Consider the following 26788-nt stretch of genomic DNA (forward strand, 5'->3'; position numbering starts at 1 on the left):
AAAAAAAAAAAAGACAATCATCATATTTTTAACACAAGTCTGAGTACTTGTATTCACTTCATAACAGCTAGATGTTGCTTATCTTCACCATTTGCATACAATTAATGCCCAAAACTGAAGTATATTTAAAAAATAGCTGATATGTTTCCCTTTATTCTGATTAATATTTATAATTGAAATATTTAAAAGAGCAATAAATAAGATTTTAATTTTCCAATATTAAGATCATGCCCCCCCCCTCCAATACATTACAATGGAACTGTAAATTCTTAATTTGTATCATAAAAAGTTATTCTCTGCTTTTAATAATAAGAAGAATAATTACAAACAATAAATAATTTTTCTAACATGTTTAAAATCCCTATGATAAACTTTTGATTCTTGCCAATTGATAAAATCTTTCAGCATTTCCTCTAAAGCTTTTCATTAAAATAAGCTTTATAACAAGCCTGTTAATATGTTATTTATTCCCTTAATATTTATTTTGCATTAAATACTGAATTATGCTATTGCAGTAAAATTCTTATCTATGTTTGCTTCATTATGTAATGTATTCATTTTGTCTAAGATTTGAAAGGAATTTAAAAACAATTACTTAGACAATAAGAGATCCTCTCTCGCTTTCCGGCTTGCTGAGAGGGATACGTATATTTTTTGTTAGTTTATTTAGTGAGTATTTAGTAACATTTTTGTTATAAAATGTTGTGAATTTTAAATATGTATATGGCTTTACATGAGAAGAATTTGTCATCTTATTAAGAATTTAAAATTATTGTGAATAAATTGTACATTTAAAAAGCTATGATTCTAAAGAAATAAGAAACATAATTTGAGAGCATTGGAAAAAGGAATCGGTGCATGTTTTAAAAATTTAAATATTTGCTTTTAAAAAAAAAACTTTTTTTAATAAAAGAAATAGTTATCAAAGTTTCCTTTTGCTTCATAATTATAATTTTTAATTATTTATCTTTATTATTTCTTAGTCCTCATTTTTCAGGGATGTAAAATTATTTAATTTTCAATAAAATAATAGGCCAAGCAAATTTTGTAAATATTCAGAACCTTTATTTCTGCATTACTTTTAGAGAAAGTTATTACGAGAGTAGGAGAGACTTCTTATTGGGAAAACAAACTCTCCTTATACTTTTTGCAGACGAAATTAGAATTTTAATAAAAACAAAAAGTGTTTATGGAGATTATTTTTTTAGATGTACAATTATATTTAGTTTAGCATATGTTTTAAGAAATATCCAATTTTGTGCAGTAATCATAGTATGCAATAATAGTTTTATAACTTTATATTTAATATCTGTTGATACAGTATCATTTTATTTGCTAAATATTGTCTATTATTTTTTTAAATTAATTTTAATTGTCTATTTATATTATTTGTAACAAATTACATTTTAACTAGCACAGACACAGAAGAACTGAAAAACAAATGCTTTAAATAATAAGGAAATTTGATATGAAAAAGAAAGTGTGAAATGAAAGCATGTGATTGTAAGTGTTATAAGGACAAAAAGAAAGATAGGAGTCGATCTTGAGCATGAAATGATGTTGTTAATCTTGTGGTATGTAGTATTTCAGATTTGAATATTTAAGCATTAAAAAGAAATAAGCAAAGTACATTAAAAGTTTAGGAAATTATTTATATATATATTATATAATATGTACTAAAAATGAATCAAGTTTGGACACATTCTAAATTTTTCAAAAAAATTGCTGAAAATTGTCTGGTAACTTTTTTCTATGCTTTTTCTACTTTTTTATGGGACTTTTCCTTTTTAGCTATAATTATTACTTCTTTTTGGCAAAGGTATTTCTGATTCAAAGGAATGTAATACTTAAATATACCTTTAGCACTTTTATCATGATTTGCAAATGACTTATTTTTAATGTCGAAATAAATTCTTTAATAATTGAAGTTCATTTACCTAAATATTTGGATTGTAACTGATATGATTAGGTTTCTTAAAAAGATTACATGTGTTAACAGTTTTGTACTAACTGTCCACCACATGACGTTTCCCCACCATGCATCTAGATTGCTGGCAATCACTATAGAATTTTTTGTTAGGGAAAATCCGTTTTGAATAGGATGAATCTGACAGAAGCTTGTGTTTTATTTATTATTGTGCCAGTTTGAAATGATAAAAGAGTCATGAATTATTTGACTTCTCACTTTTGCTGTGGTTATACTCGTGTGTGTCTTTATATTCACATAGATTACTTAAAAGAAATCAATATTTTTTTCTGGTTAAAAAATTAATTACATTTTGTTATTTGCCGATTTTTTTCTTGACTATTAAATCTTGATATTTAAAAAAGAGAGAGAGAGATTTTTTAGAAGTATAAGCATGTAAAATTCTGCATAACATTGCAAAGTTTTGCTCTAAAAAGCTGCAGCAAAATCTTTAAAAGCTGCTGTTCTATAGGATATGGGAGAAAAAAATAAAAAGAAAAAAGCTCCTCAAGTGACTTGAGTCTCGGAAGGAAAATTAGAAATGCTGTTTCAAATTGGATAAAACAAAAGTTGTAAGGATATCCAGCATTCATTATAAAAGGCCTATTAATCAAAATTGATTACTTCAACAAATGCATATAGTAAACAATCCAAGACTTTCAATCCAATAAAGGATATTGCTGTTTCTAAAAACACTGCTTCACATATTGACTTCAAATTTAAACTTTCATTTTTAATAAAAGAATCACTTAGAAAAATATTAATTGTGATATATTTTTGTTACAGAGTTACGCAGTATTTTCTATAGGAAATTTGGTGTTGATATATTATCTAAATTTAGTAAAATGAGATTAAAATGATTGATTCTATTGCTAATACTTTAGATTTCTTAATTGATTTCTCTCCCTTTATCATGTTGTTATGCACTTAAATAATTTATTTTTTCATTTGACTTGTTTTGTTCATTGTATACATATGGCAGGGACACTTGGCATTTACAAAAATTAATTTTAGGAATACCATATACCAACTGGGCAGTCACTAAGCTAAATGTAACAAACTTGATTTAATTTCTACATAATCAAAATGGAACCTTCGTGTACTAACTTGTTCTTACTGAGACCAACATAAATCTATATACTTGATGGGAAGAGATCTCATGGAAGATGGACAATACTAGCTAAACATAGCTGATGGTGAATAGCATATTCACTCTTTCTCTCCTTTTTAACTGCTGCTGTTATTTTCTCTTCTTTTTTTAAGGAATGGATGTAAACGATGTTAACTTCTGCAGTCTATTCCTTACAAATGATCTATTCACTTTTAAATAGTTTTTGTATTTTTTAAAAATTCCTTATATAACATTTTGTGGCTTGATTTTTTTTAATAATATTTAAGAAAGAAGTTTCTCTTCTTAATTGAAAAATACTAGTTATATTTGAATTCTTCATCCTCTAATTCATAGAAAAAAAAATTTATTTAGAACTTTTTATGCTAAATGCAACTTATTATAAAACAACTTATTGAAAGATACTGCCTGATTAAAGTATTTTATTCAATTTGCTTAGGAAATATATGATTTTATTCTCTTTTGATGTATGAATCGCAAAATAATTGTTCAAACTTTCTTTTTAATTCGATTCTTACTAGATCCTAATAATGTTTCAAATATAACCCAAGCTTAAAATTCTTTACTGACATCCTACAGATCTGTGATATCTTCATTAAAATAAGAAAGAAAAAAAGAATTCAATGCAAATTGCACTTTATGATCATTATCACACAAAAGTTTAATTGTCAATGTATGATTTTCAAAATTTAAAAAAAAAAAGCCACATGTCATAATAAAAATTACGAGATACTAAATTTATATTTCAACAAAAATTATTTAAGATATAAATATAAGCAGATTAGAAACTTGAATTAGATTGGGGATGGGTCCTACTTAATATTTTTATGAAGCTTTTGTAAACAATGGATGTTAAAAAATTAAAATATAGATTTAAACGAGCTATTTCAATTATATTTTTTGTTATGGTTCCAATCAGACAAAGAGGCTAATTTACACTTCATCAGCTTTGGGAATGCTAGCAATAGAAACAAAAAGAGTATGAAGTGACACAATTAATATTAATGCTTTTTTTAACTTAAAAAGAAATTCTTTTTCAGCCTGGACAATTTGAAGCCTCATCCTAGATCCTCTTCACAGCCTTTTAAATCAATGACAGCCAGTTCAGCTGCTTACCATGCCACATATGTTTCTCCTCTAAAGCCTCTGAGAGCTCCTCCAAGTTCACCTCCCTCTGCAGAAAGTTCTAACAGCGCTTCCCAGCTCTCACCTATTCGACGGCCTCATAAACAGCCTGTGCCTGGCAGCTCTCCTTCAAAAAGGTAGTTATTTCTTTTTTTCTAATTTGAAACATTTTATAGCATATTTGATCAGTACAGTGTCTGGTATTTCCATATATACTCATCCCCAAGTATTTAATATCATCAAAATTTCTGTGCAGGATATGCATTAGTATTAAATTTTTCTCTGCCATGAAAAATAGCCATAGAAGCAATTTGCGTTCAAGAAAATCCAATCATTTTGACAAAGCTGTTTGAAAAATAGGCAAATTGTATATGGATTAATTAATTAGATTGAAAATATATAGATTTATTATATAGAAAAATTTGTACTGGTTGGAAACAGCTTGGAAGAAGGTAAGAAGATGGTATATATTTTTAATCTCTGGAGGTAATTTTAGATAAATTTTTTAAATAGAATATGTTCAGAATGGCCGAATGAGCATGATTCTTCTGTGCCGCAAGACCCAGTTTTTGTCTGAATTCAGAACTCTTTCTCTCTCTCTTTCTTCACACTAAAGATCTATATATTTATGTTGAAACTTTTTATTTTGACTTTCCAGTAAAACTTCTCTTTAAAAAAACTATATAATTGGGGTTCTTTTTTTTTTTTCTCTTGTCCTAATTATTTAACGTTAATAGATTTTCACTAAATTTTTATCTTAAAATTTGATTAGAGCTTTGTTTGTCTATCATGTTCATTTTTTTTTTTTTAATTTAATGAGTAGACAAATTACTACCTATAAATTTAAGCTTACATTTAGGCCGGCCCTTTTTTCTCAAAATAAATTAAGAGCATTTAGACATGTACAAATTTGTTTACTTTGGTCACAAAACATTTAATGGCTTGTAGGCCCATTAACTGTCATATACAAGTTATTAAAAATATTTCTTAACAATATGGGAAATTTCAAATGCTTGAAATATTTTTTAATAAAGTTTAGAAATTACTAAATGTTTTTTTTTTTTTTTTTTTTTGCATTAATATTTCCAAAAGGTGCTATATATCTAAAAATTATAATTTTTTTTAAAAAAATGTCTATTTTTAAAAAATTGTAATACTTTCTCCGCCTTTTTTACATTATAAACAATTTGATTGTACTTTCCAAAATCTGATTTAATGTGCTAAGAAAGTTATTTCTTTAGTTGCATGGTTAATAAAAATAATCATTTAATATTCATGTTATGTTTTATTACTAATCTTAAGGAAAATTAATTGCTTTCAAACTTTCTTACATAATTAAACTTTTTTTTAAGTCCCCTTTTCTATCTTATACCCTTTTTACCTATTTACCCCTTTTTTATAGATTTCAGTTTCAAGTTAAAGAGGCAGTTATTTATTTTGTTAAGCTGTCAAAAGCAATTGTTTGAGGAAGATTTTTCATTAAAAACTTCTCTCTTTGTTACATGTTAACATATTGTATGGTTAAGTGAGTTTCTAGATTCATGTTAAGTTCCTAGAAAACTTATACAGTACACTTCCGAGTATCTGGTTCGCAATTATCTGGTTTCTGTACTATCCAGCCTAATTTTCTTTTATCATAATTAAATGACGAAAATAATGTGTTGCATTGGCAACATTCCCAAGGCATTGGAAGCAGGCATCTACTACAAACCTACGTGTCATGTGCAAAATACAAGTTGTGATAGGAAAAGAGCAGTGCTCTGCTCATTATTCATTGTTTCGTCAGTATGTAATGAACCTCAGTTGTTGCTGCTGTTTCTGATTAAAACTGCATAATACATACAGTATTTGTAAATTCACACTTGACATGGTTTGAGATAAATGAAGGGCTTAGTATTCAATAAGAAGTGAGAAAATATGTATTATAACTGTGAGTTATGTTATAAAAAGTGTATCTTCTGTTCTTGGTGGGCAAAGAAATGGTTCCGGCCTATCTGTCTTTTTTATTAACTATCCTGCTCTTCCGCTACATTAGGCCGGATACTCAGAAGTGAACTATATTGCTATTTCACTGCATAATTTTCTTTTAAATATTGCTCAGTTCTATTTCATTTCTATTGCATGTAACTCTTTGTTCCTGATAAGTTTATATTGTACTTAGACGTACTTGGCGACACCTAATATCATCGCCAGGAAATTCTTCTCAGTCACCCAAGTGGGACATTAACACTTTCCTCACTACTAACAACTTCTCTCCTCCATCAACTTCTTTGTCTAACTCTTCTGCCATCAATGGGAACAATGCACCTCTTTCTGCTCCCTCTATCTTTTCTCAGGCGTTGCGACCTTCCAGTAATGATGATGCACGTCACAATAGCGCTCCAGAACCGTAAGTAGTTGACTATAAAAATAAAAGTATTCCTTTATAGGCTATTAATCTCGTGTTTCTATTTTTAGTTTTATGGAAGCATCAAATATTGCTTTAAAAATTGTTATCTTCAGCCATTATGTCTTCTAACACTTTTAAAATTACATTTGAAATGTTAGAATTGATTGGGAAATTAAAAATTGCTGGTTAAATTTTTAAGAATGAATAACTTAAGAAAAATTCTGTACTGGGTGTTGATTTTTTTAAAAAATGGTTTAAAGGTTTAAAATGAATTAACTGTTTCATATTTTATAAGTGAAAAATTTATATCATTAACAATTTTACATTTCAGCCGTGAGAAATGAGTTTGTAAAGTAGGTAAAATATGCTTTTCGACATTTAATTGAATTTTTGCTGAACATGATTTGTTTTTTTGTCTGTGAAATTTTATTATGGAAATATCTCAGAAATTATGAGTTAACAGCTTTGAAAATTTAGAAAAAATCTCATTCATCTACTTCAAGGAGTTATAATGTGCTGCTTTTATTTTCTTGTTTTTTTTTGTTTTTTTTTATTATTATTTTTTAATTGAAGATACAAATGTGTAGAAAAGTTAGACATATACATTTGTAATATAATTTTGGCAAATGTGTATTCAAAAAGATACTTTTGGGATGAACTTCAATTTATTTTACCACTGGAAGCACAATTAATACACTGGGGACGAAAGGCAGAACACATCAGATCACTAGGAAAAAGATACAGGCATTTTTTCTCTCAGTGATTTTATTAAGAGATTCTGAGAGAGATTTCTTTACACATGTCTATTTATGAAAATGAATTTTAACACATGTCTATTTATGAAATGAATTTTAGGTATCTTTGAAAGGAATGCATAGGTGTTGGAGATTTTAATTCTTTCACTTGGAGGGCGAGAAGTTCCGAATCGGTGCTTTTTTAGAATATACATTAGAAATAATTAAATAAAAATATGGAGTATAGATCAGGAAATTTTAAAAATGAAGTAAAATAGGCCAATTTAAAATAAAAATTATAATATTCCTATACTTTAAATATTTTGTTGAAATAAGATACATGTATTGCTTTCATTAAAATTCGAATATGCTTTTATAGTTTATGTGAAAATAAAGCTAAGAATGCTACAAAATTTTAGAAAATATGAATTACAAATTATTAAAACTCAGAAAAATAAATTTTCACTCTCAACTTTTTTTTATCACATATGCATATCTTTCTCCCTTATTGTGACTTCTGTATATTTTTAAAAATGGTAGAAAACATATATTTATTATGGAGAGAGAAAATTTAGCCTCGTAAAAGCAATATTAAACTTGCTAAATTATTAAAACTCTTCATTATTCAACAGTTTTTGTTGTTCTTGTTTTTCTTTGGACTTATAATTCCTTTTAATGATGCATTTAGATGTTGTTTCTTTGTTTACAGACCTCCTAAAAATGCAAATAACAGTTCTATATCAAGATGACAGAAGGCTAAAACTGACTCGATGGGAACAAAAGCAAATCTCACCGAGAAAAATTTGATGAAAAAAGATGTGTCACTAAAAAGGTCATCATCATCCTTGTTTTTATATCCCACAGCTAAGAAGAGGCATTCTAATCCTAGCTTGTCGACTCCTCTGACTCGGTCTCACTGCCGCAAAACAAAAGAAACCTGCTGTTGTGAATTAATATGGAAAAAAAGCATATCATAATAAAATTGTTAAGCTGTTTTATATTTTATAGAAAATATACTATTTGTTTTCAATTAAAAAGCACTCAATTCGTACAATCAAGGAATAATATATTTCTGTCACAAAAACAAACTATTTTAACAAAATTAATTTATAAAAATTATTGTTGTGTATATTTAAAACCTTAAATAATTGTTGTAAATGTTCCATGGATGCATGCTGCTAATGTATGCAAAATTATTGAGTGTCTTAAAAAAATTATTCTCTTTTTAATATAAGTGTTATAAATATTTTGCCAGTCTTCTACAAATAGGGGTAACTTATACTAATTTTAAAAGAAACATGGATAACTAGGTATAGACTTAAATGTTGTAAAATTGTGTTGTGTGTGTTTGTTGATGTAATGTTGAGACCATTATTGTAATGTATTTGGTGTGGTTGTTAAATATATATATTAAATATATGTTGCTATAAAAGTTGATATGTTTTTTAACATGAAATAATTTTTTGAAAGTTGGGGGGTATAAAGTATCATTAAAGTTATATATTTTATGTTATAATGGTTGCTAAGTAATGTTTTTAATTTTACAACTTAGAATAATGGATAATTTTAAGTTAATTTTTTTTTTTTCACTTTGTGATTTATTTGTATGTTGATGTCTTTTATTTCATTACAACAAAAATGTTTTCAGTAAATAGGATTTTTATGAAAAATCGTATAAAATTATTTACTGGTTTTTATGTATGTTTTTTGACCATTATTTTAGAAATTTTTACACTTCCTCCAATTTATTTTGTAGGATTGTATTTGAATGTAATTTTAAGCTAAAATTTCATATTGTCATTATAATTGATTGTTCGATTATATTTTTGTTTTTGCTCATAAATTTATATACAGAAGATTAGGATAAATCTGTATTCTATTAAAAATTTATTATATTGTTATTAAAATCTTAAATTACAATATTTATTTATTACCAAGTCATTACCTATGTCATGAGAGGATATTGTTTGTTATTTCTGAAGTTCATTTCATTTTGAATTCTTTTTTGCTTGAAGACCAGCTATTTTTCAATTTGTTTGTAAGTTTGCACTCTTGAGTATTTACTTTTTTTCTCACTAAATTTGTAGAGTTTATTCTTGTACTGTTCAAGTCATATTATTAGTATATTCTTATTTTATTACTCACTTCTTTGTTTATGCAAGTGTGGTATTATAAAGGCTCATTTATTGTATATTACATTTCTTTTTTGAAATTTTTACCATTATTAAAGATGTGATACGTGTCTTTGTATATGTACAAAATTTTATAATGTGTGGATAATAATAATTTAATATTATTTTCACCACTAGTTATTAATGTACCTAGTTGGCTTAAAAAAAGAATTTTATCACAAAATTTAAATATTTTTATTTTATTGTTCACTTACATTTTAATATTGCATTAATGCAATTCTATAATAACAAAATTATTTATTCAATATATATATTGGAATCTTTAGCCTAAGGGATATCATCTCAAAATTTATCTCTATATATATTTTTTATTTGAGAGTAGTTTGTATCTTCGTTACTTTTGCATGATTTATATTTATTGCCCTAAAACTTTAAAGCATTTTTTAGGTAACAATTTATGATTGTTTAATTGAAGAATTAATTTAATCTTTAAAAAAAATTTTGCATATCTCTGTGGAATCTTTTTTATATATATATATATATATATATATATATATATATATATATATATATATATATATATATATATATATTGATTCTGGTTGATTATACTTACTGGCTTTTACCTCAGGCATTTCCTAGTGAATTCATTTTTAATTTTATTATTTCACTTCTTCTGTTTCCAAGCATTTCATTTTTGTAGATTCGACTTTAACCCAGTGATTCCTAAATTAATTTATAGGTTTCAGTAAATTTTTTAAAAACTATATTAAGATTAAGCGAATTATGAAGTAAAGTTTCATTCTTAAGTTTATTTCAAAATGAAATAATTTTTTAAAAATTGGCAGAAAATCTTTTAAAATATAGTAAAATATTGAAAAAACATATTTCTTTGTATTTTCTTGCATTAGCTAGAAAATAAGTTAATGAGAAAAGATTTCAAAACCATGACATATTGACTTCAAAATCAAGTTTGTGTGGTGTATAATTATTAAACATTTGCCACCCCTAATGTTGAAAGTGGTTTTTGACATTAGAAATTTTCTCAAACTCTTATCAAATTTACAAAATGCATTGAAAGTGATATGAAAAATTATAAAACATTGCTATTTAAAATACTTTGAATTATTTCATTGAGAAATTTTCGAGCATGTTTTTTTTATTTATTTTTAGTTGAAATTTGCTGCAATAATTTATTTAATTAATTATTGGAGAATTTTCAAGTACATTTTGTTGTATAACTAAATGAATTTTATATTGTTTTGGGGCAAAACAATCTTCAATAAATAACTGACAAAATAGTTACAGAAAAATTTTTCTTCTAAAAAGAAACAGATTTTTCGATAAACTATAATGTTTTCAATACTCTTTTCTTATGTGTAGTGTGAATTATGATATTCTTAGTTATGTTTAAGTGTTTGTTTATGTGCCAAATTGTGACAAAATTTTTGTGTTTGTTGTTTTGTTATTTTTTTATGTAGACAACCTAATGCATTCTTAAAATTCTCTTATTTTTATTTTTTTTAACTTTGGACAGTTGTTAATATTTTGGTAGACATAATTTATTATTCTTTTTCTGGTGAGGTCTAAATGTTTTTAGATTTTTTTTATATGAAATTTAGTTTAGGGTAAAATTATTATTTGAGAATAGGTTTTATTTTATAAGTAATTGAATGGATATAAATGTAGACAGTTTGAATCTACTATTTGCCTTTGGCATGCTAAAAAGTGTTGAAAAGACTTTTTCGTATTCATACTCAAAAATTCAATTTATTATTTTATTGCATTGAGGATTTTATTTATGTTTGCTGTTATTACTGTTTGTTTTTTCTTTAAAAAATTCAAATTGATTCGAGAGAGAAAAAGGAAACAGTTTTATGACTTTTAAAAATCTCTAGTCTGTTTAATATTTTTATTAAATTAAAAAAAATGAATTTTTTAAAAAATATATAGTAGAAATTGAATTTTTAAATGGTTACAAAACATTTTTGGAAAATTCACTTTTTCATTTACAATTGCATTTATTTATTATTTTATTTAACTTTTGTAATATTTTATTATTATGTATTTGTTTCTTCGGAATGTGTTCATTATGCATTTTGTTTGTATTAATGAATATTAATATCTATATTTTTGTTGTTTACAAGTTTGTGTTATATGACCTAGTTTTTGTAGAATATACCTTTATTTAATTTGACTTGTTTATATTTGTAATGATGAAATTTTATAATCTGCTTTTCCCTCATTTCCTGTTCTGAAATTTGATGCACTTCTATGTACTTGATGAAAATACTCTATTTTTATATTTTCAGAATTTAATTATCAGTTACATTGATAAATTTGAATTCTATAACAATGGCATGATTCGGCAATAAAAATTGAGAAAAAAATTACATAATGTTTATGATTAGGATTTATAAATAGAAGTTAAAAAGAATGATAATTATTGAACGATAAAACATTCTACTGTTTAGTACTATAATAAGAGTGCATTTTGGAAAGCCTTTTAGAGAATTGAAAATATTGCTTTATTAAAAAATTATTTGATTTCAAATGAATGACTGCTTATTTGAATTTTCATGGAACAGTTCATATTCATTTTGTTTCAGATTGTTATTTTGTTATGCTAATGACAATAATTTTGTGGAATATTCTCATTGCGTGACCATTGATCTGGTACAGTTTATTCAGTGGTTGATCACTTTCCATCATAGTATATGTTAGTTGCATAAAATCTTCATGTTTGCATTTATACAATTAATTGTTATCTACCAATAGTACAAATTAACTAAAGTGAAAGGAATGATAAAAATGTTTCAGAATTATCTCATTTTCTTTTTAACCCATTATGTGATTCTCCAGGAATAAAATTATATTAATGTCTAATTTTTCAATTTGACAGTCTCCATACTTATGTTGTTTAGATGCTTATCATCCTTAATTTTTTAAACACAGTTTATGTTTTACAAGTATCTGTTTAAAATTTTTATGCAAATACTGAAGTTCAGATTTTGCAGTTGCCATGTATTTGTCATAATCATGTTAAGTCATATATTCATGCCATGCCAATAAAGTAGTTGCATTCTAAAATTATATCATCAATATCAAACCTAGTCAGGTGTGTGGGGTGCTGTTTGTTAGAACTTTGCATCTCTTTATTCATCTGAATTTACATTCTGTTATTTGAAATGGGTGTTGAGTAAATGTGTTTGGGAGGGAAGATGAGGTATGTGGAGAGGTGGCCTTGCATTGTAAGGGTGATCACTGAAAGGATTAGTGTAAAGTCTTTTTAAATGTCCTTGATGAAAAATAATAATTATGCTAGAAAATTGAGTGCCACCACTCTATTGGCATGGGAAAAAAGTGAATTTGATTTATCAGTTTTACTATCATGGTTATGATAAAATAGATGATTCAGAATAAAAAATTCAAAATAGATTGATTAAAATTATGATTTTTTCTTTAGCAATACTAGTTGGTTGCCAAAACACAATTAAAATAGTTATAATTATTATAACTATTCAGTTGAGAAAATCAGAAAATATGATGGTAATTTTTTTTCTAAATAATTGTATTAAGGTATTATCATTCCATGACATTAATTAAATTATCAATATAAGTACTCAAGTTATTAGTAACTTAAATTCAAATCTAGTACAGTAAACGAAAATGCAGAAAGGAAACTCATGTTCAGTTGTATATTCCATCCTTTTGGATGATTTTTTAGGCTACTCAAATTCTTATTAACAAGTCATCCTAATTTTGAATAAGCTACCTGATATTTGCAATTTTTAAGTACCAAGACAACTTAGATCCAATAATGTTGATATTATACTTGTATTTATTCCAATAACTAGTTTAAAATTTGTTGGCTAATTTGAACACAACCCAGTTGTTCAATTTATAATAGCGGAGTTCATTTTTTTTTTCTATCTGGCGGATTCAGCTTGACAGAGTCCAGTGTTTAAGTTGTAATGTACTTGAAATAAAAATGTTTTCAAAGTGTTTCTCATATTTATAAATAAACATAATGTGTATATATTTTTAACTTACAAATTTCTAATAGAGTATATTTATAACTTTATAAAACAGAATTGGCTTTAATCACAAAATGGGTTGAATAAGTGCATTCTTTTGAATTTTTGTAGCCATCATCTGTAAGACACCTAAGTCTTGTTTATTTTTATTTGCAACTAAAAAATGTAATTTTCATCAAATTTGATGCCACTTGTTCTCTTCTTTAAATGCTGTTTGACCTCAATGTCACTCTTATAGACAATAATCATATTTTAAATAATCATTTTTAATTACTCTTGATAAATATTGGGTGATGTTATAACGAGGTCTGACAGTATTATGCTTTTTACTTGTGCACTGTTGTAATCATTATTTATTATGTGCTTTTTATACGAGAATATCTTTTGACTAGAATGTTATTCCGCACTTTACTTTTGAACCTTTTTACAGTTATTCACATAATTAGTATAGTGAACTTGTTGAAATTCCAATTAGTAGGAATTTTTAAATACATATATATATATATATCTGTATTTTTAGTATTAGTGACATGGAAAAGTTTTTTTTAAACAAATGTACCGTTCCGTGAAGAATTTTACTTGAATGTGAAATTGGTGGTCAGTTTTATTTATATCAATTGAAGGCTGATGAGTGTGGAATTTTTTTTTTAAATATTTATTGATATTGTAGGCGCCATTTTATTTTGTTGTATTGGCTGGATGTATCGGGTCTCCCAAGCTCTTGATGTAAACTTTTACCTCTATTGTGGTTCCACTTTGATGGGTATACTAGTGGCATATAGCATCAGGGGCCTAAGTGTTGCAGACACCACTGGTACATTGATGGAGACAAAACATTAGTGCATTTATGATACTTTTTAAAGCCAAATATGATTTATATTTTATCGTGATTGCCACTTAAAAACCGTTGCTACACCACTAGATTCGTACTCATTTATGTTTAGGTACTTTTATATTAGCACGATAGCAGCTGTATCCAGGCTTAACAGTTCAGCCTAATTGTAACTGGCAACAATAAATTTAAAAAAGGTTTTGTGTTTGTTTAGATTATTCTTGTCTTTGGCACTATAAGGTTATTGATTCATATAGTTGGCTGCTGTCGTTCTAATGCAAAAGTTACCAAATTTCGTAGCTATTTATGATTCAGTGATGTAGAATTTTAAAAGTGTAAAATAACTGTAATAATTTTATAGGTCATATTTATCTTTGGGAGGCCTGTTCATAGATACTAAGTCATTGAATGGTAAATCTTGTGAATGTGTGACATTGGTTAAAGCGGATATTAATAAAATGCGTTTTTTTAGACATCAGCCTATTTTATTTGAATTGGCTTAAAAAGAAAGATATTTACAAATTGGTACCATTTCAATTAACGATCGTAACATGTACCGTCTTAAAAAATAGAAGAGCATCTGTGTCGTCGTAAGTTTTTTTTTATTTTGGACGTACACATCAAATACTTATAAGTATAAACATAGTGGCGTATATTATGGTATTAAAATACGCAACCACAAATAATCTCATCGAAGCATGTTGTGGGAACTATCATCCGACCGGGATATCATACCACTTAATTCAAAGTCAACCATAGCATTCCTTGTGCCTCAACTGTTTTTTTTTTTTTTTTTTCCCCGCTCAAAAATAATAGTCTTGTTTTTCTTCTCTCTAGATGGCGCAGTTATTACAGTGTTTATTCCTTTCTCGTATATGAAGTATAAAGAAAGTATTTTATTCCTCAAAAAATTCGAACTCGGGATTTTGACGTATCTCCGTTTTGCAGACCTACCCGAGTTCGAAAATATATTTTTGGCATTATGTCTGTGTGTCTGCTTCTCTGTTACAAAGAAAGCTGAAAACGCTTTGAACTTGACGGATGAACTTTGGTATGTGGTCTTTACACTAGAATTGTATATTTCTATCAAATTTTGAGCAAAATCCATTAAGAAGAAATTCGTCTGTCCAGATGTTCGAATATAAGTTTGTACTATAGCTATAAAACGAAAAGAATTAAATAAAAAAGATTCGGTGCACAGATTTAATGTGTATAGTATAGACACCTATTTCATTTTGAGCCAAATTCAGAGGGAGGGGGTAACTAACTCCAAGGATTAATTTTTAACTATTGTCGCCATAGCCATGCAAGACATTCTTTGGGATAGTACCTTCATTACAAAGTATATTAGAAAAGACCACTCCCGCTTTTTTTTTTTTTTTTTTCCAATATAAGCATATCACGATTTTTGTAGTATATGTATTTGAAGGTAGACACTCCAGAGTCAAGGAAACTTGCAATTTTTCAAGTTCTTTGATATATGCAAGTACAAATAGAAAAAAAAAAATGTTCATTACAATCGATCGAATAATTTTAAACTTAATTTCTTTTTATCTGTTTTCAATTGATTCATCATCAGGATTGGAACATCACCGAGGAAATACAGGGAATTTGAAAATCATCTATAAAGTAGGGATTTTTTTTTTTTTTTTTTTTTGTCATTTAAATATATTAATCTCTTTAAACATTACAAGAATAGCTCTAAAAACTAGCGTCACCATAGTTCTAAAAAAACTAAACACTATTCGCTACTGTTCAATCGCAGCAGCTCATCTCTTTTTACTGGCGCGTTTACGTAATATAGAGAAAACATTGTAATAGTCAAAAAAATTCGAACTCGAGATTTTGATGAATCTCCATGGCCTAAACCTACTCCCTCGACTTCGAAAAACACATTTTTAGAAACTGTCTGTCTATGGCAAAGATAACTCAAAAACTCTTTGAGCTGGACGCATGAAATTTGATATATGATCTTTATAACGAATGTGTAGATTTCTATAGAATTTTCAGCAAAATCCGTTCAGAAGTCTGTCTGTTCGAATATAAGATAACACGATATCTACAAAACGAAGTGAGATAGAGAGATAAAATTCGATACACAGAATTAACATCTGTGTAGATTATCAGTGGGTAGAATGATCAGTATAGACACTTGTCAATTTTTGAGCTCAAAACCAACCAGGGGTTGCCTGTCAGTCTGTCTATATTTTTAGAAACAAGGAAACGAGATTATTGAAAAACGCAATCAAATTTTATACGGAATTTTGAGACTACAAGTATAATTTTGTTTCATTCGATTGGGAAGTCAACCATCTAACTCTCCGACCCGCCACGAAGGCACACGGATTTGAACCATAAAAACGGAATGACCGGATCGCCGCAACAGCAACATTGACGGGAACTGTGGTTGAGTCCTAAGGGCCGTCACCGGCCACGGTACAACCCTCCCCGAAGGAAGTATATCCCGTCATCGATGGGAGGAGTCAGATCCCCCACCTATTAGTGTACCCTCCAGGGTGGCGAGATCCAACCACCATGCCGGAAGCATCTCATCCTCATTTCGAGGTGCCCCCCGGGGGGTTTCAATCGATTGGGAAATACGCGTCTAAAACACAAATACAATTTTTGGATCCTATCCACGCCGGTGTTCAAAATCGCCAAGGATAATTCGATAGATTCAGTAAAATGATAAACTCACGACAAAGGTTAATATTTCGTAACTATTGTACAGTAGTGCCATGCTAGGCGCTCTCTGAGATAACACCATAATTAGAGAATTTTAGGAGCATAATTCGGAAATTTGAGACTACAAGTATAATTTTGTTTCACTCGATTGGGAAATACGCGTCTAAAACACAAATACAATTTTTGGATCCTATCCACGCCGGTGTTCAAAATCGCCAAGGTAGATTCAGTAAAATGATAAATTCACGCCAAAGGTTAATATCTCGTAACTATTGTACGCCAGTGCTATGCAAGGCGCTCTCTGAGATAACACCATAATTAGAGGATATGCGAGAAAGTTCCGGGGAGACCACTGCCCTTGTTTATTTTCAGTATAAATTGGACCAGTTTCCAAGATTGGCAATGATTTATAAAAATCTGAATATCACTATTTTCTAAAGACTCTCTAGTTTTGACAACTCCATTGACCTTCTTCAAGAAAGTAACCAATCCTAATACGCCAGTTTTTCCTAGAACGATCAGCCAAAAATAATGAAATTGTTGAATATCCTGAAATAGTAACATTCAAAACCTCATAACTCCATCAGTTTTGGCCGCAGAAGATTGAAATGATTTTAGCTTTAAAAGCTAGAGTGACAAGAATGTTTTACTGAATATAATTTATAAGATAGAAGGACTGTATAAAATTTAAATATATTTATTGGATGAAACAGAATAATATGTTATTATTTAGGGCATTTAGATCCTTTTAAAAGTGCAACTAAAAAAGGGATTTTATGAGGAATCGGGGAAATTTTTATGGAATAATATTTTGAGATATTGCATGAAATATAAAAATATACTTTGTAGTATTTCAATACTGATTGATTCTATTTTCTGTACTCAGTTTTTTTTATAAATTCAGCGAAGAAGCTATTGCATATGGATTCAACGAAAAAGTTTTTGTGTTAGTTGATGTTCAATCACTTCCAGTTCAAATTCAAGTGCAAATGTTCAGGAACTTGGCAACAAATAATGAAAATTCATAAATAAAATGATTAAAATTATTTACATTAACTATTTATATAAAATACTTAACTGAAAGTTTTAGCGATCATTAACTCTGATAATCTATACTTATAATAAAGCTCAATGTGTGTGTGTGTGTTGGCGCTCTACAGGCAAGGTCATTTGACATACAGCTATCAAATTTGGTACATGTATACCTTAGAGGTCGGGAATGTGCACCTGGGGTCCCTTTTTTTAAAATTTTAATTATTAATTAAAAACTAACTTTCCCACCAAAAAAATCTTCCATTTTCCCCACCGCCAACATTTCCGCCAAAAAAACTTCCATTTTTCCCACCGCCAAATGAGTAAGAGTTCAGTTTTTTTTTCTCCCAACAGAAATGAGGCTAGGGTTAACGTTTTTCGGCAGATTATTTCAAACGATTCTGTTTATTTTCTTAATGTTTTATGCATTTAAAATTAAAGATTGTTAATTAATCCATGTTTCAGATTCATTCTGAAGTACTTTTGAATTAAAATAACACAGAATAAAGGAAATTAAAAATGTATAATCTGCATAGCGTTACCCCAACTGGCGTAGAAAAATTCACGCATTTGTGTTACCGTAATTAGCGAAGAAAATTCAAGCAAGCGCATTCTGTTCCGATTGTTGCCATGACAACCATTATCAACGGACGATTTAAATTATTTTTAGGTTAGTTGCATGCTTTTGTAAGTAAATTGTATTTATGTTAGTTATATATTTTTTGTATATGCTTATAGTTTTAAGTACATCGTTTTTTAAGTAGTTTTTTTTTAACCTGTTTTCAATGATTTAAATTATTTTTAGGTTAGTTGCATGCTTTTGTAATTAAATTGTATTTATGTTATATATATTTTTTGTATATGCTTATAGTTTTAAGTACATCGTTTTTTAAGTAGTTTTTTTACACCTGTTTTCGACCGATTATTTTAAACGATTCGTTTTATTTTCTTAGTGTTTGATGCATTTAAAATGAAACATTGTTAATGAATCGATCTGTTCATGATGAATCTGAGAAAATTTTGTTGACAAATTCTTGAGATAATACATAAATTAAGAAAGATATTCTTTAGTGCCCATAAAGTTTAAACGCTCTGTGACTCTATTATCAGTAATCATATTATTAAAAAAAATGCTTTGTTTCAGTAAAAAATATTATTATATTAATTGCAGATTAATCATTTACACTTTAATTTAATGTAAAGCATAAATTCTACGGGAGCTAACAGAAAATTAGAGAGATACAGATTACGTTATGACTGAAGGTCTTTATAATATTATGAATGAATTGAAATTTCAAATTTTGAAATATTTTAATGAAGAAGCTATTAAAGTAGGAATCACATAAAATATTTAACTATTAAAATTTTAATGAGCATTAAGATTGGCGAACCGGCTGGTCGCCAAAGGCGGCTAGTCGAAAATAAAGATATGTTTGTTGATCACAGGTCAGACATTTGGACCAAAGCTACCAAATTTGGCACATATATACACCCTTGGAAAGTAGGAATGTGACTTTTTTGAAACTTTTATAAGAATTTTAATTAATTAAAAATTAAACTTAATCGTGGCGTTTTTGCCGCGGAACTTTCAAAAATATTATTGCACAAAAATTAATTTCAAAAATATTATTGCACAAAAATTAATTTTACACCGTTTCGGAATTTTAAAAATTGTCTTTTTGATAATACCAATGTGATAGTCGTGTGAATTTTTGCAAAATTTAGCTTTCTCTTATTATTTTTTCGTAATCTTTTCTGATTTCCAACAACATATTACGTTATGGCCCTGAAATTAAAATCATTGTTTCATTGAATACCTAGACGTGCGATTTTCTTTCATTATTGAATGCTAAAGAAGGATTCTGTTTAATATCAGGATAATTTACAAGACAAATGAAGTTAAAATGTTAGTAAGAAAGAAATCTATATATAAGAAACTTGATTCGAATATTTACTTTTTTAAATAGCGCTTTGAAAATACCGGACTGTCTGCATTAGAAAGGTTCATGTACACGATAAATAAAATTTAACTAAGACATTAAAAATAACACTGTTTTAATATCAGACAGTTTGACAGAATCATGAACATGAACCAGCGAATCCGGTAATCTCCTTAACACCCGGCGAATCGACTAATCTCCTTAGGCGACTAGTCTTAACAAACAAACAAAAAATAAAATTAGTCAACAAATAAATATAATAATTATGAATTAAAGACTGAAAATGTAGATTAAATAATATCAATTATCATATTAACAAGGTTCTTAACCTCCGCACTAGAGATTGCAATACCGGACCAAAATTTCAATACCGGTATTCGGTATTTTTTAAATCTTAATACCGGGATACCGGTTTTAATACCGGTATTAGAAATTTTAGAAAAAGAAAGAAAACACAAGTGTTTCTTTGTTTTATTTGCCAGTTTTGTTAGAGAGTGTAAATATCACAAAAAATAATTTGTAACTTATAAATTATAACAGTATATAATCACAAAAAAGTAAAGAAACATCTTATTTATTTAAATCACCAAAAAGTTTAAATATCACTATTCAATCTATGGTACTATTACAAATTTTTGTAAAGTGATTTTAAAAAACATAATGCATCTGAAATTTTCATTCATTCATTTAGTTATACTATCTGAAAAATTAATTTACAGGTTTAAGTCGATTATTGCTTTTTGGATTGGATTTCTCAGTTCAAAAATCGTTCCATCATTAGGAGTAAACTGTTCCAATGTGTTTTAGAATCTAATATTAACATATATTCTGCTTTATTTTCAGTTAGTATATATTTTAGTAATATATTAGTTTTTATAGGGAAACGTTTAAATATCTTAACAATTTTTCGAACTTTATAAATTATAGAAAGCAATTCTTGATGGGTTAATATTTCACACTCATTAGCAATATCTTCTTCAACAATTACATTGTCATTGCCAATATCACTCTCACTCTTACTCTTTTCAAAGTTGGAATCCGAAGTTTCTATATCTACAGTATTTGGATTCTTCTGTTCTTTATTTTTTTGGTATTATACATCTATTACTCCTAATTGAATTCCATGTGCATAGCACAACTGCTGATTTGCACCAATCAACTTTCCAACTTTTTCCATAATTTTTGCTCCATCAGTCATTATGGAAATATTTTCTTTCAGGGATAATCCATGTTTCGCTAATTTAGATTTAAGCTATTAATTAGCTAATTAATTTCGCCCGTTAGGGAGACATAAAAACAAAAACGTATACTATTTTGCTATGTTCGCGATCCCTGAACATATAGTGGAGACAATTTTAAAAATTTCTAGTAAATACCGAAAAACCGGTATTTAAACTTGTGAATACCGGCATTACAAAATTGTACAAATGGCTCAAAATACCGGTATTCGGTATCCCGGTATTGCAATCCCTACTCCGCACATAACAGATGAAGAGAGTAACGCAATGGCAATGAGATTATTTAGTAAGCAATTGCGCTTAGAAAATAAAGGATTTACTTAAGTGATTTTCTTATTCAATGAAGGCACAGTGAAGACAAATTCAACTGGCAAATGAAACTATATAACATAATTACAGAAGTGAAAGAAATCATATATATAGAATTTTAAGACGAGCAAAATACTTGCAATTATAAAAAGAAAAAAGAAAAAAAAAAAAAAATGCAAGCATTTTTAAAATGTTTAAGTTTTCTAAAACAGTTGATATACATTAAAAGGTTAATACATTAAAGGTTTTAAAATATAATAAAGGAATATCCCAAAATTAACGCAAGATTTGAATTTGCCACCATTTGTGCAGTAAAGCGTTGGCAACTATGTTTAAAAAAAAAAAAAACGTTTAATAACTGATAGTTTAGGATTAGTAAAAATAGAGCTTTACACGATAGAACAACGTGTTAAAGCAAGATTTGAATGAAATAAAAACACATTTTTTCCTTTAAATTGTTATATTTTTATTGAATGGTTACACATAGGAAAAATGATCTGCACGGCTTTGCTGACACATACGCATGTGTCGAAATTTTCCATGATCATTTTTCATCGTCATTTCGTTGATGCAGTGTTGAATTTCCTTCTTCAATGCCCGCATGCGTGTTGGCATAGACATTTGACTTCAATAATCCCATAAAAAGGAATCCAATGGTGTTAAATCACACGATCTAGAGGGCCAATTCTCAAATTTTTGAACTGTGGCCCCCAGACTTCCATTATTTTTGAAATATTGTTCAACAATGAAAACATGCTGTTCTGTAGAGTAACGCTCCAGTTTTAATAACCCTAAATCATCAGCTGTTTTTTTTTAATAGGGTGCCAATACATTACTGCACAAAGAGTAGCAAATTCAAATCTTGCATTATTTTTGGGATATCCTTTATTAGTTTGGAGAATTAGGGTGGGAAATGAAGATTCTTTGAATAGTTCCTTAAATAGCTGACGATGCATATTATATCGTTTTTTTTTTTTTTTTTTTTTTTCACTGGAGTTTTGCATAATTGGTATTTGAATGAATATCCATTTATAATTTTTACTTTTTCCCATACGAAGTATAGAGACGAATCTCCACGGCTCAGAACACCTTGAGCTCGAGAAACACATTTTTGGCAGTATGCCTGGGCAAGCGACATCTCAGAGAGGTTTTAAACTAGACACGTGAAGTTTGGCATATGATCTTTATATCAAATTCGTAAATTTCTATTGTGTTTTGAGAGAAATCCATTCAGTGGAAATCTGTCAGAGTATAATTTAACACGATTACTACAAAACGAAGAGAGCTAGATAAATGAAAATTGGTTCCCAGATTTAGCATCAGTAGATATCTATCAAATTTGGAACAAACTCCGTCAAGGAGTAGACAATTTTTCAGTCTGTACTTTCAACAAGCACAGAAACACGATAATTCCAAAGTACAATGATTTAAATGTTTGATATTTGTTATGTGATTTGTGACTTAAAAACAAGTTTAAAACACAAATTCGATCTTTGAATATTATTAACTGATGCAGGAGTTAATCACCCCCCCCCAAAAAAAAAAATCGTGAAAGATCATTGGATAGGTAAAATGCTAAATTCGGGCAAAAAAATCAATAATTCGTCACTACTGTTCATCAATGCCATGTAAGGTATTTATAGCCTTACTAAGATCCCCAATTTTATACAGGGAGGGCGTAAAACACCCTCATTAGAGAAAGTTTTGGAGAGACAACTCTTCTCTGTTTTATTCGGCTTTCGACACCTATACCAACTTTTTATTGTTCTTCAACGATGTTTATTTTGTGTATTAATTGTATTTCAGAGACTGATCAACAGTTTACGACCAAGTCCAGACAGGGGGCCAGCATTAGAAGAACATAAGATTCTTTACAGGAAAAGTCTGAACATAAAGAATAGTCGACTGGAACAAAAACCTCTGGAGCATCAGCCTGTCTCTTTGGATATCTTTTAAGAAACTGTTAATTAATATTTAAAATTTTATTTTAACCACTTAACTGTTTTATTTTCTTTACTATCTAATATGATGACACCTTCTATTTTGGGAATATTTTCTTATTTTGATTCAGATGGAAATCCAATGAATACTTGACTTATCTATATGTTGGAAGAAATTTTAATATTGAATTATAATTGTTATGAATGGTTTATTTCTTGCTTACAACTATCAAAATTCAATAAATCGATGCACGTATGGCATACGGGCAAAACAGTTAAGCGGGTAATAGCTAAAACAAACTTTTTTAGAAATGAAAGGAATTAAGAAGAAAAATTTAATCTTACTACATTTCCAATTAGTTGCCCTTGGTGATCAACTGCTGGTTAACGAGTTTAATGGTTGTTAGAAATTTAATTGAACAATTTTTGACATTTGAACATAAATAACCTTCTGAACAAAGCATTTTTGATAGACTTATAGGCTTGAATCATTTTAGAAATTTCACATCATTCTACTTATTATACTGTTATCATCTACTTATTCCCCTAAAGTTCTGCATATATCTTTATGCATCCAAATATATTATAGGAAAGAGCTCATTGCTTAAAAATGGATAGTTTAAAATTACTTGATCATGAAGTTAAACCATGTAGGTATAACAAAATTTCAAAGCTTCTATTAAAAACCAACCTTGCAGTAGTCTGTAAACATGGGAAAATAAGCCCAATCTTTCATAATAAGATATAAAATAAGGAGGATGAATAGCATGTGTTACATGTCTATCAAAATCTGTTGCTCCATTAGGTATTTGAAAATTTAAGCAACTACCCATTCCTATGCACCAGCTGGTTACCAAAGACAATTAGAGTTAAAATAAAAAAAAAAGACAAAACCACAAGAAAAATTAATATGACTATAGTTTATTTTGCAGTTGTACAATGATTTCAAAGCAGACTCGTATGATATGAAGTTGTGGAAATATGAAGGCAGTTATGATTTCATACCTCAAAGGCTACCATGCACACATTGCTATAAGCTTATGCCAAGGTACTTATTATATAAATTATTTATACTACTATAACAAAAAAGTAAATAACCCCATTAATGAATAATGTGATACAAGATTATTTAGTAATATAATCAATACACTCAGTTAAAATAAAACATTTTCATTTTTCACAGAAAACTATCAAAAGAAATTCAACACCACTTTCATATCCTTTGTTGGCTGATATTTGCCACTTAATAAACAAAATAATGCATTTTTATTATATTTTAATTCAAAGAAAACATTTTATAATGGTTTTAAAAGAGAATGTCAAATCCTGAATTAATTGAGGCACAATACAGTAACTTAACAATACATATGCATTACACAGCATCTAATACAATCCTTACACATTTTTAGTCTCATTAAAAATACAGTGATTGTGCTTTAGAGCATTATCTAAGCCACGAGTAAAGCATTTTGGCACACAGTCTGAATGATAGAGGATCAACAGTAACATTTCCTTAAAAGTATTTCCTGTCCTTTTTTTTATTAATCTGTAGCAAACATATACACAAATACACTTATGGTGCATAACACTTTACACTTGTTAAAATTCAACATCTCAGTTAATTGTCGCCAATTCGGGACTGCAGTGTGACAATGTGCTTATATATCTTCAATGCAGGGCCTAGTTTGATTCCTAAACCAGTCAAAACGTCATTTCGTTTCATGAGTAAGAGTGAAAGACCATCAATTTCCTGAAATAAATAAAAGGCGGTAAATATATGCAGTTTTTTTTTTTTTTTTTTTTGTCTAAGAAGGTTTTTGCATAATAGCTAGTGACTACTGAATAATAAACCATGCAAACAAATTGTTAACATTAATATGAAATAAATATCTATCTATTTAAAACAAAAATTTCTGCAAACTTTACTTAAATGTATAGTGTAGAAATATCAGGAAAATCAAGTGTTTTAAAACTGAATATTAAAATTCTCAATTTGCAGGAGAAGAGGGCAGAATATGTTTCAGCAAAAAGCCATTAGATTACATCTAATGATAAGTAGAGAGAGAGAAAAAAATAATGTAAATTACCTAAATCTGTAAAAAGTCAGTGGTTTGAGGATAGAGTTTAAATACTATATTCTTCAAAATAGTAATGTAATGCAAATATGCGCTGGCCTCTACATTTTGTTCACTAAGGCAAAATGTAATAGGAAATCATTTTGTGTATACAAGCCCACAATTTCTGTAATATGATCTGAAATGATGTGAAAATAAAAATACCCAGTGCTTAAATTTGGCATTCAGAATGGGTATGAAAAACATAACATGCTCTGACAGGCTGGAAACTCAGATATGATCAATTCTCATTGATAAGGAATATTTCTACCACAGCCTCAAAGCAAGCTACTCCTGCCTTGCCATAACATCTGGGATAATTGAAAGACAGTCATTATGACAGCACTGATGCAGGAAACATAAATCCTAACTGGTCATGGTACAAGTCCTCCTATCAAAAGCATATCTCATCATTGATTGGAGATGATGCATTTCTACACATTTAAGTTTAACCTCCAGGAAAATATGAACCAACTACCAACATCTCATCTACATTTTTTGGGTACCAACTGGTGGGGGTATTTTTGCCATTATGAAATGATCCACAAATCTGACAGTAGAATATTTTTCTTAGAATGCCAATGTTCTCTTAAACTGTGCCACTCAAAACAATGCAAATGACTTAGAACATAAATAAATATTGTGACTTGATTCAGCATCTCGTCTAACTACTTTCTCTAATCAAAAACGAATGCTGTTATAAATAAATAAAAGTATGTTAATTTAATTCTTATAACAAATATACTAGTTTAAAGATAATAACACAGATAACAAATGTTTATCTATTACAGTTAAAATAGAAAAAATTACAAACAATAATTTCAAAATTGAAATATCAATTATTAGAGTTCTAATAAAAAATATTTTGTTTCAAACTTTCTTTATATGAAATTTTGAGGTTTGAAATTTCTTCTTCAATTCTAGAACTCTTTTTAAGCTGCCTCGATAATTATAAATAATAATGATAATATTTTTTATTGCATTCAATTCTTTGAGCTGATACTCTGACTTCTTTTTCTCATTCCAAATTTTCATATAATTTCTAACCCCCCCCCCCACCCTTCTTCTTTCCACTCTTCATATTTGTCTTATGAATTCCACGCACATAAAATCAATTGTTTAAAAATTATTTATTTTAGTACTTAAAAAATTACTTATTCCACTAGATGTCTGAATGCTGCCATAA

General features: G+C 28.2%; 2 protein-coding genes across 3 annotated transcripts in view; one reads left to right on the top strand and one right to left on the bottom strand.

Annotated features, from left to right (window-relative positions):
* Window positions 1-9091, top strand: part of LOC129981226 (dual specificity protein phosphatase CDC14AB-like) — a 34266-nt gene extending 25175 nt beyond the window's left edge. The window contains exons 13-15 of one of the 2 annotated variants that reach the window (XM_056091981.1): window positions 4136-4357; window positions 6382-6609; window positions 8053-9091. In XM_056091981.1, the coding sequence (XP_055947956.1) occupies window positions 4136-4357; window positions 6382-6609; window positions 8053-8092 (490 nt within the window). In that variant the 3' untranslated portion in view covers window positions 8093-9091. The remainder of the gene's footprint in view (window positions 1-4135; window positions 4358-6381; window positions 6610-8052) is intronic. The other variant, XM_056091982.1, reaches the window with a different exon arrangement.
* A 15302-nt stretch (window positions 9092-24393) lies between these two features.
* Window positions 24394-26788, bottom strand: part of LOC129981880 (histone acetyltransferase KAT6B-like) — a 33167-nt gene continuing 30772 nt past the window's right edge. Inside the window, exon 8 of the mRNA XM_056092919.1 lies at window positions 24394-25238. Within this exon, the coding sequence (XP_055948894.1) occupies window positions 25107-25238 (132 nt within the window). The 3' untranslated portion in view covers window positions 24394-25106. The remainder of the gene's footprint in view (window positions 25239-26788) is intronic.

Source organism: Argiope bruennichi, chromosome 8, assembly GCF_947563725.1.
Source record: "Argiope bruennichi chromosome 8, qqArgBrue1.1, whole genome shotgun sequence".
NCBI lineage: Eukaryota > Metazoa > Arthropoda > Arachnida > Araneae > Araneidae > Argiope > Argiope bruennichi.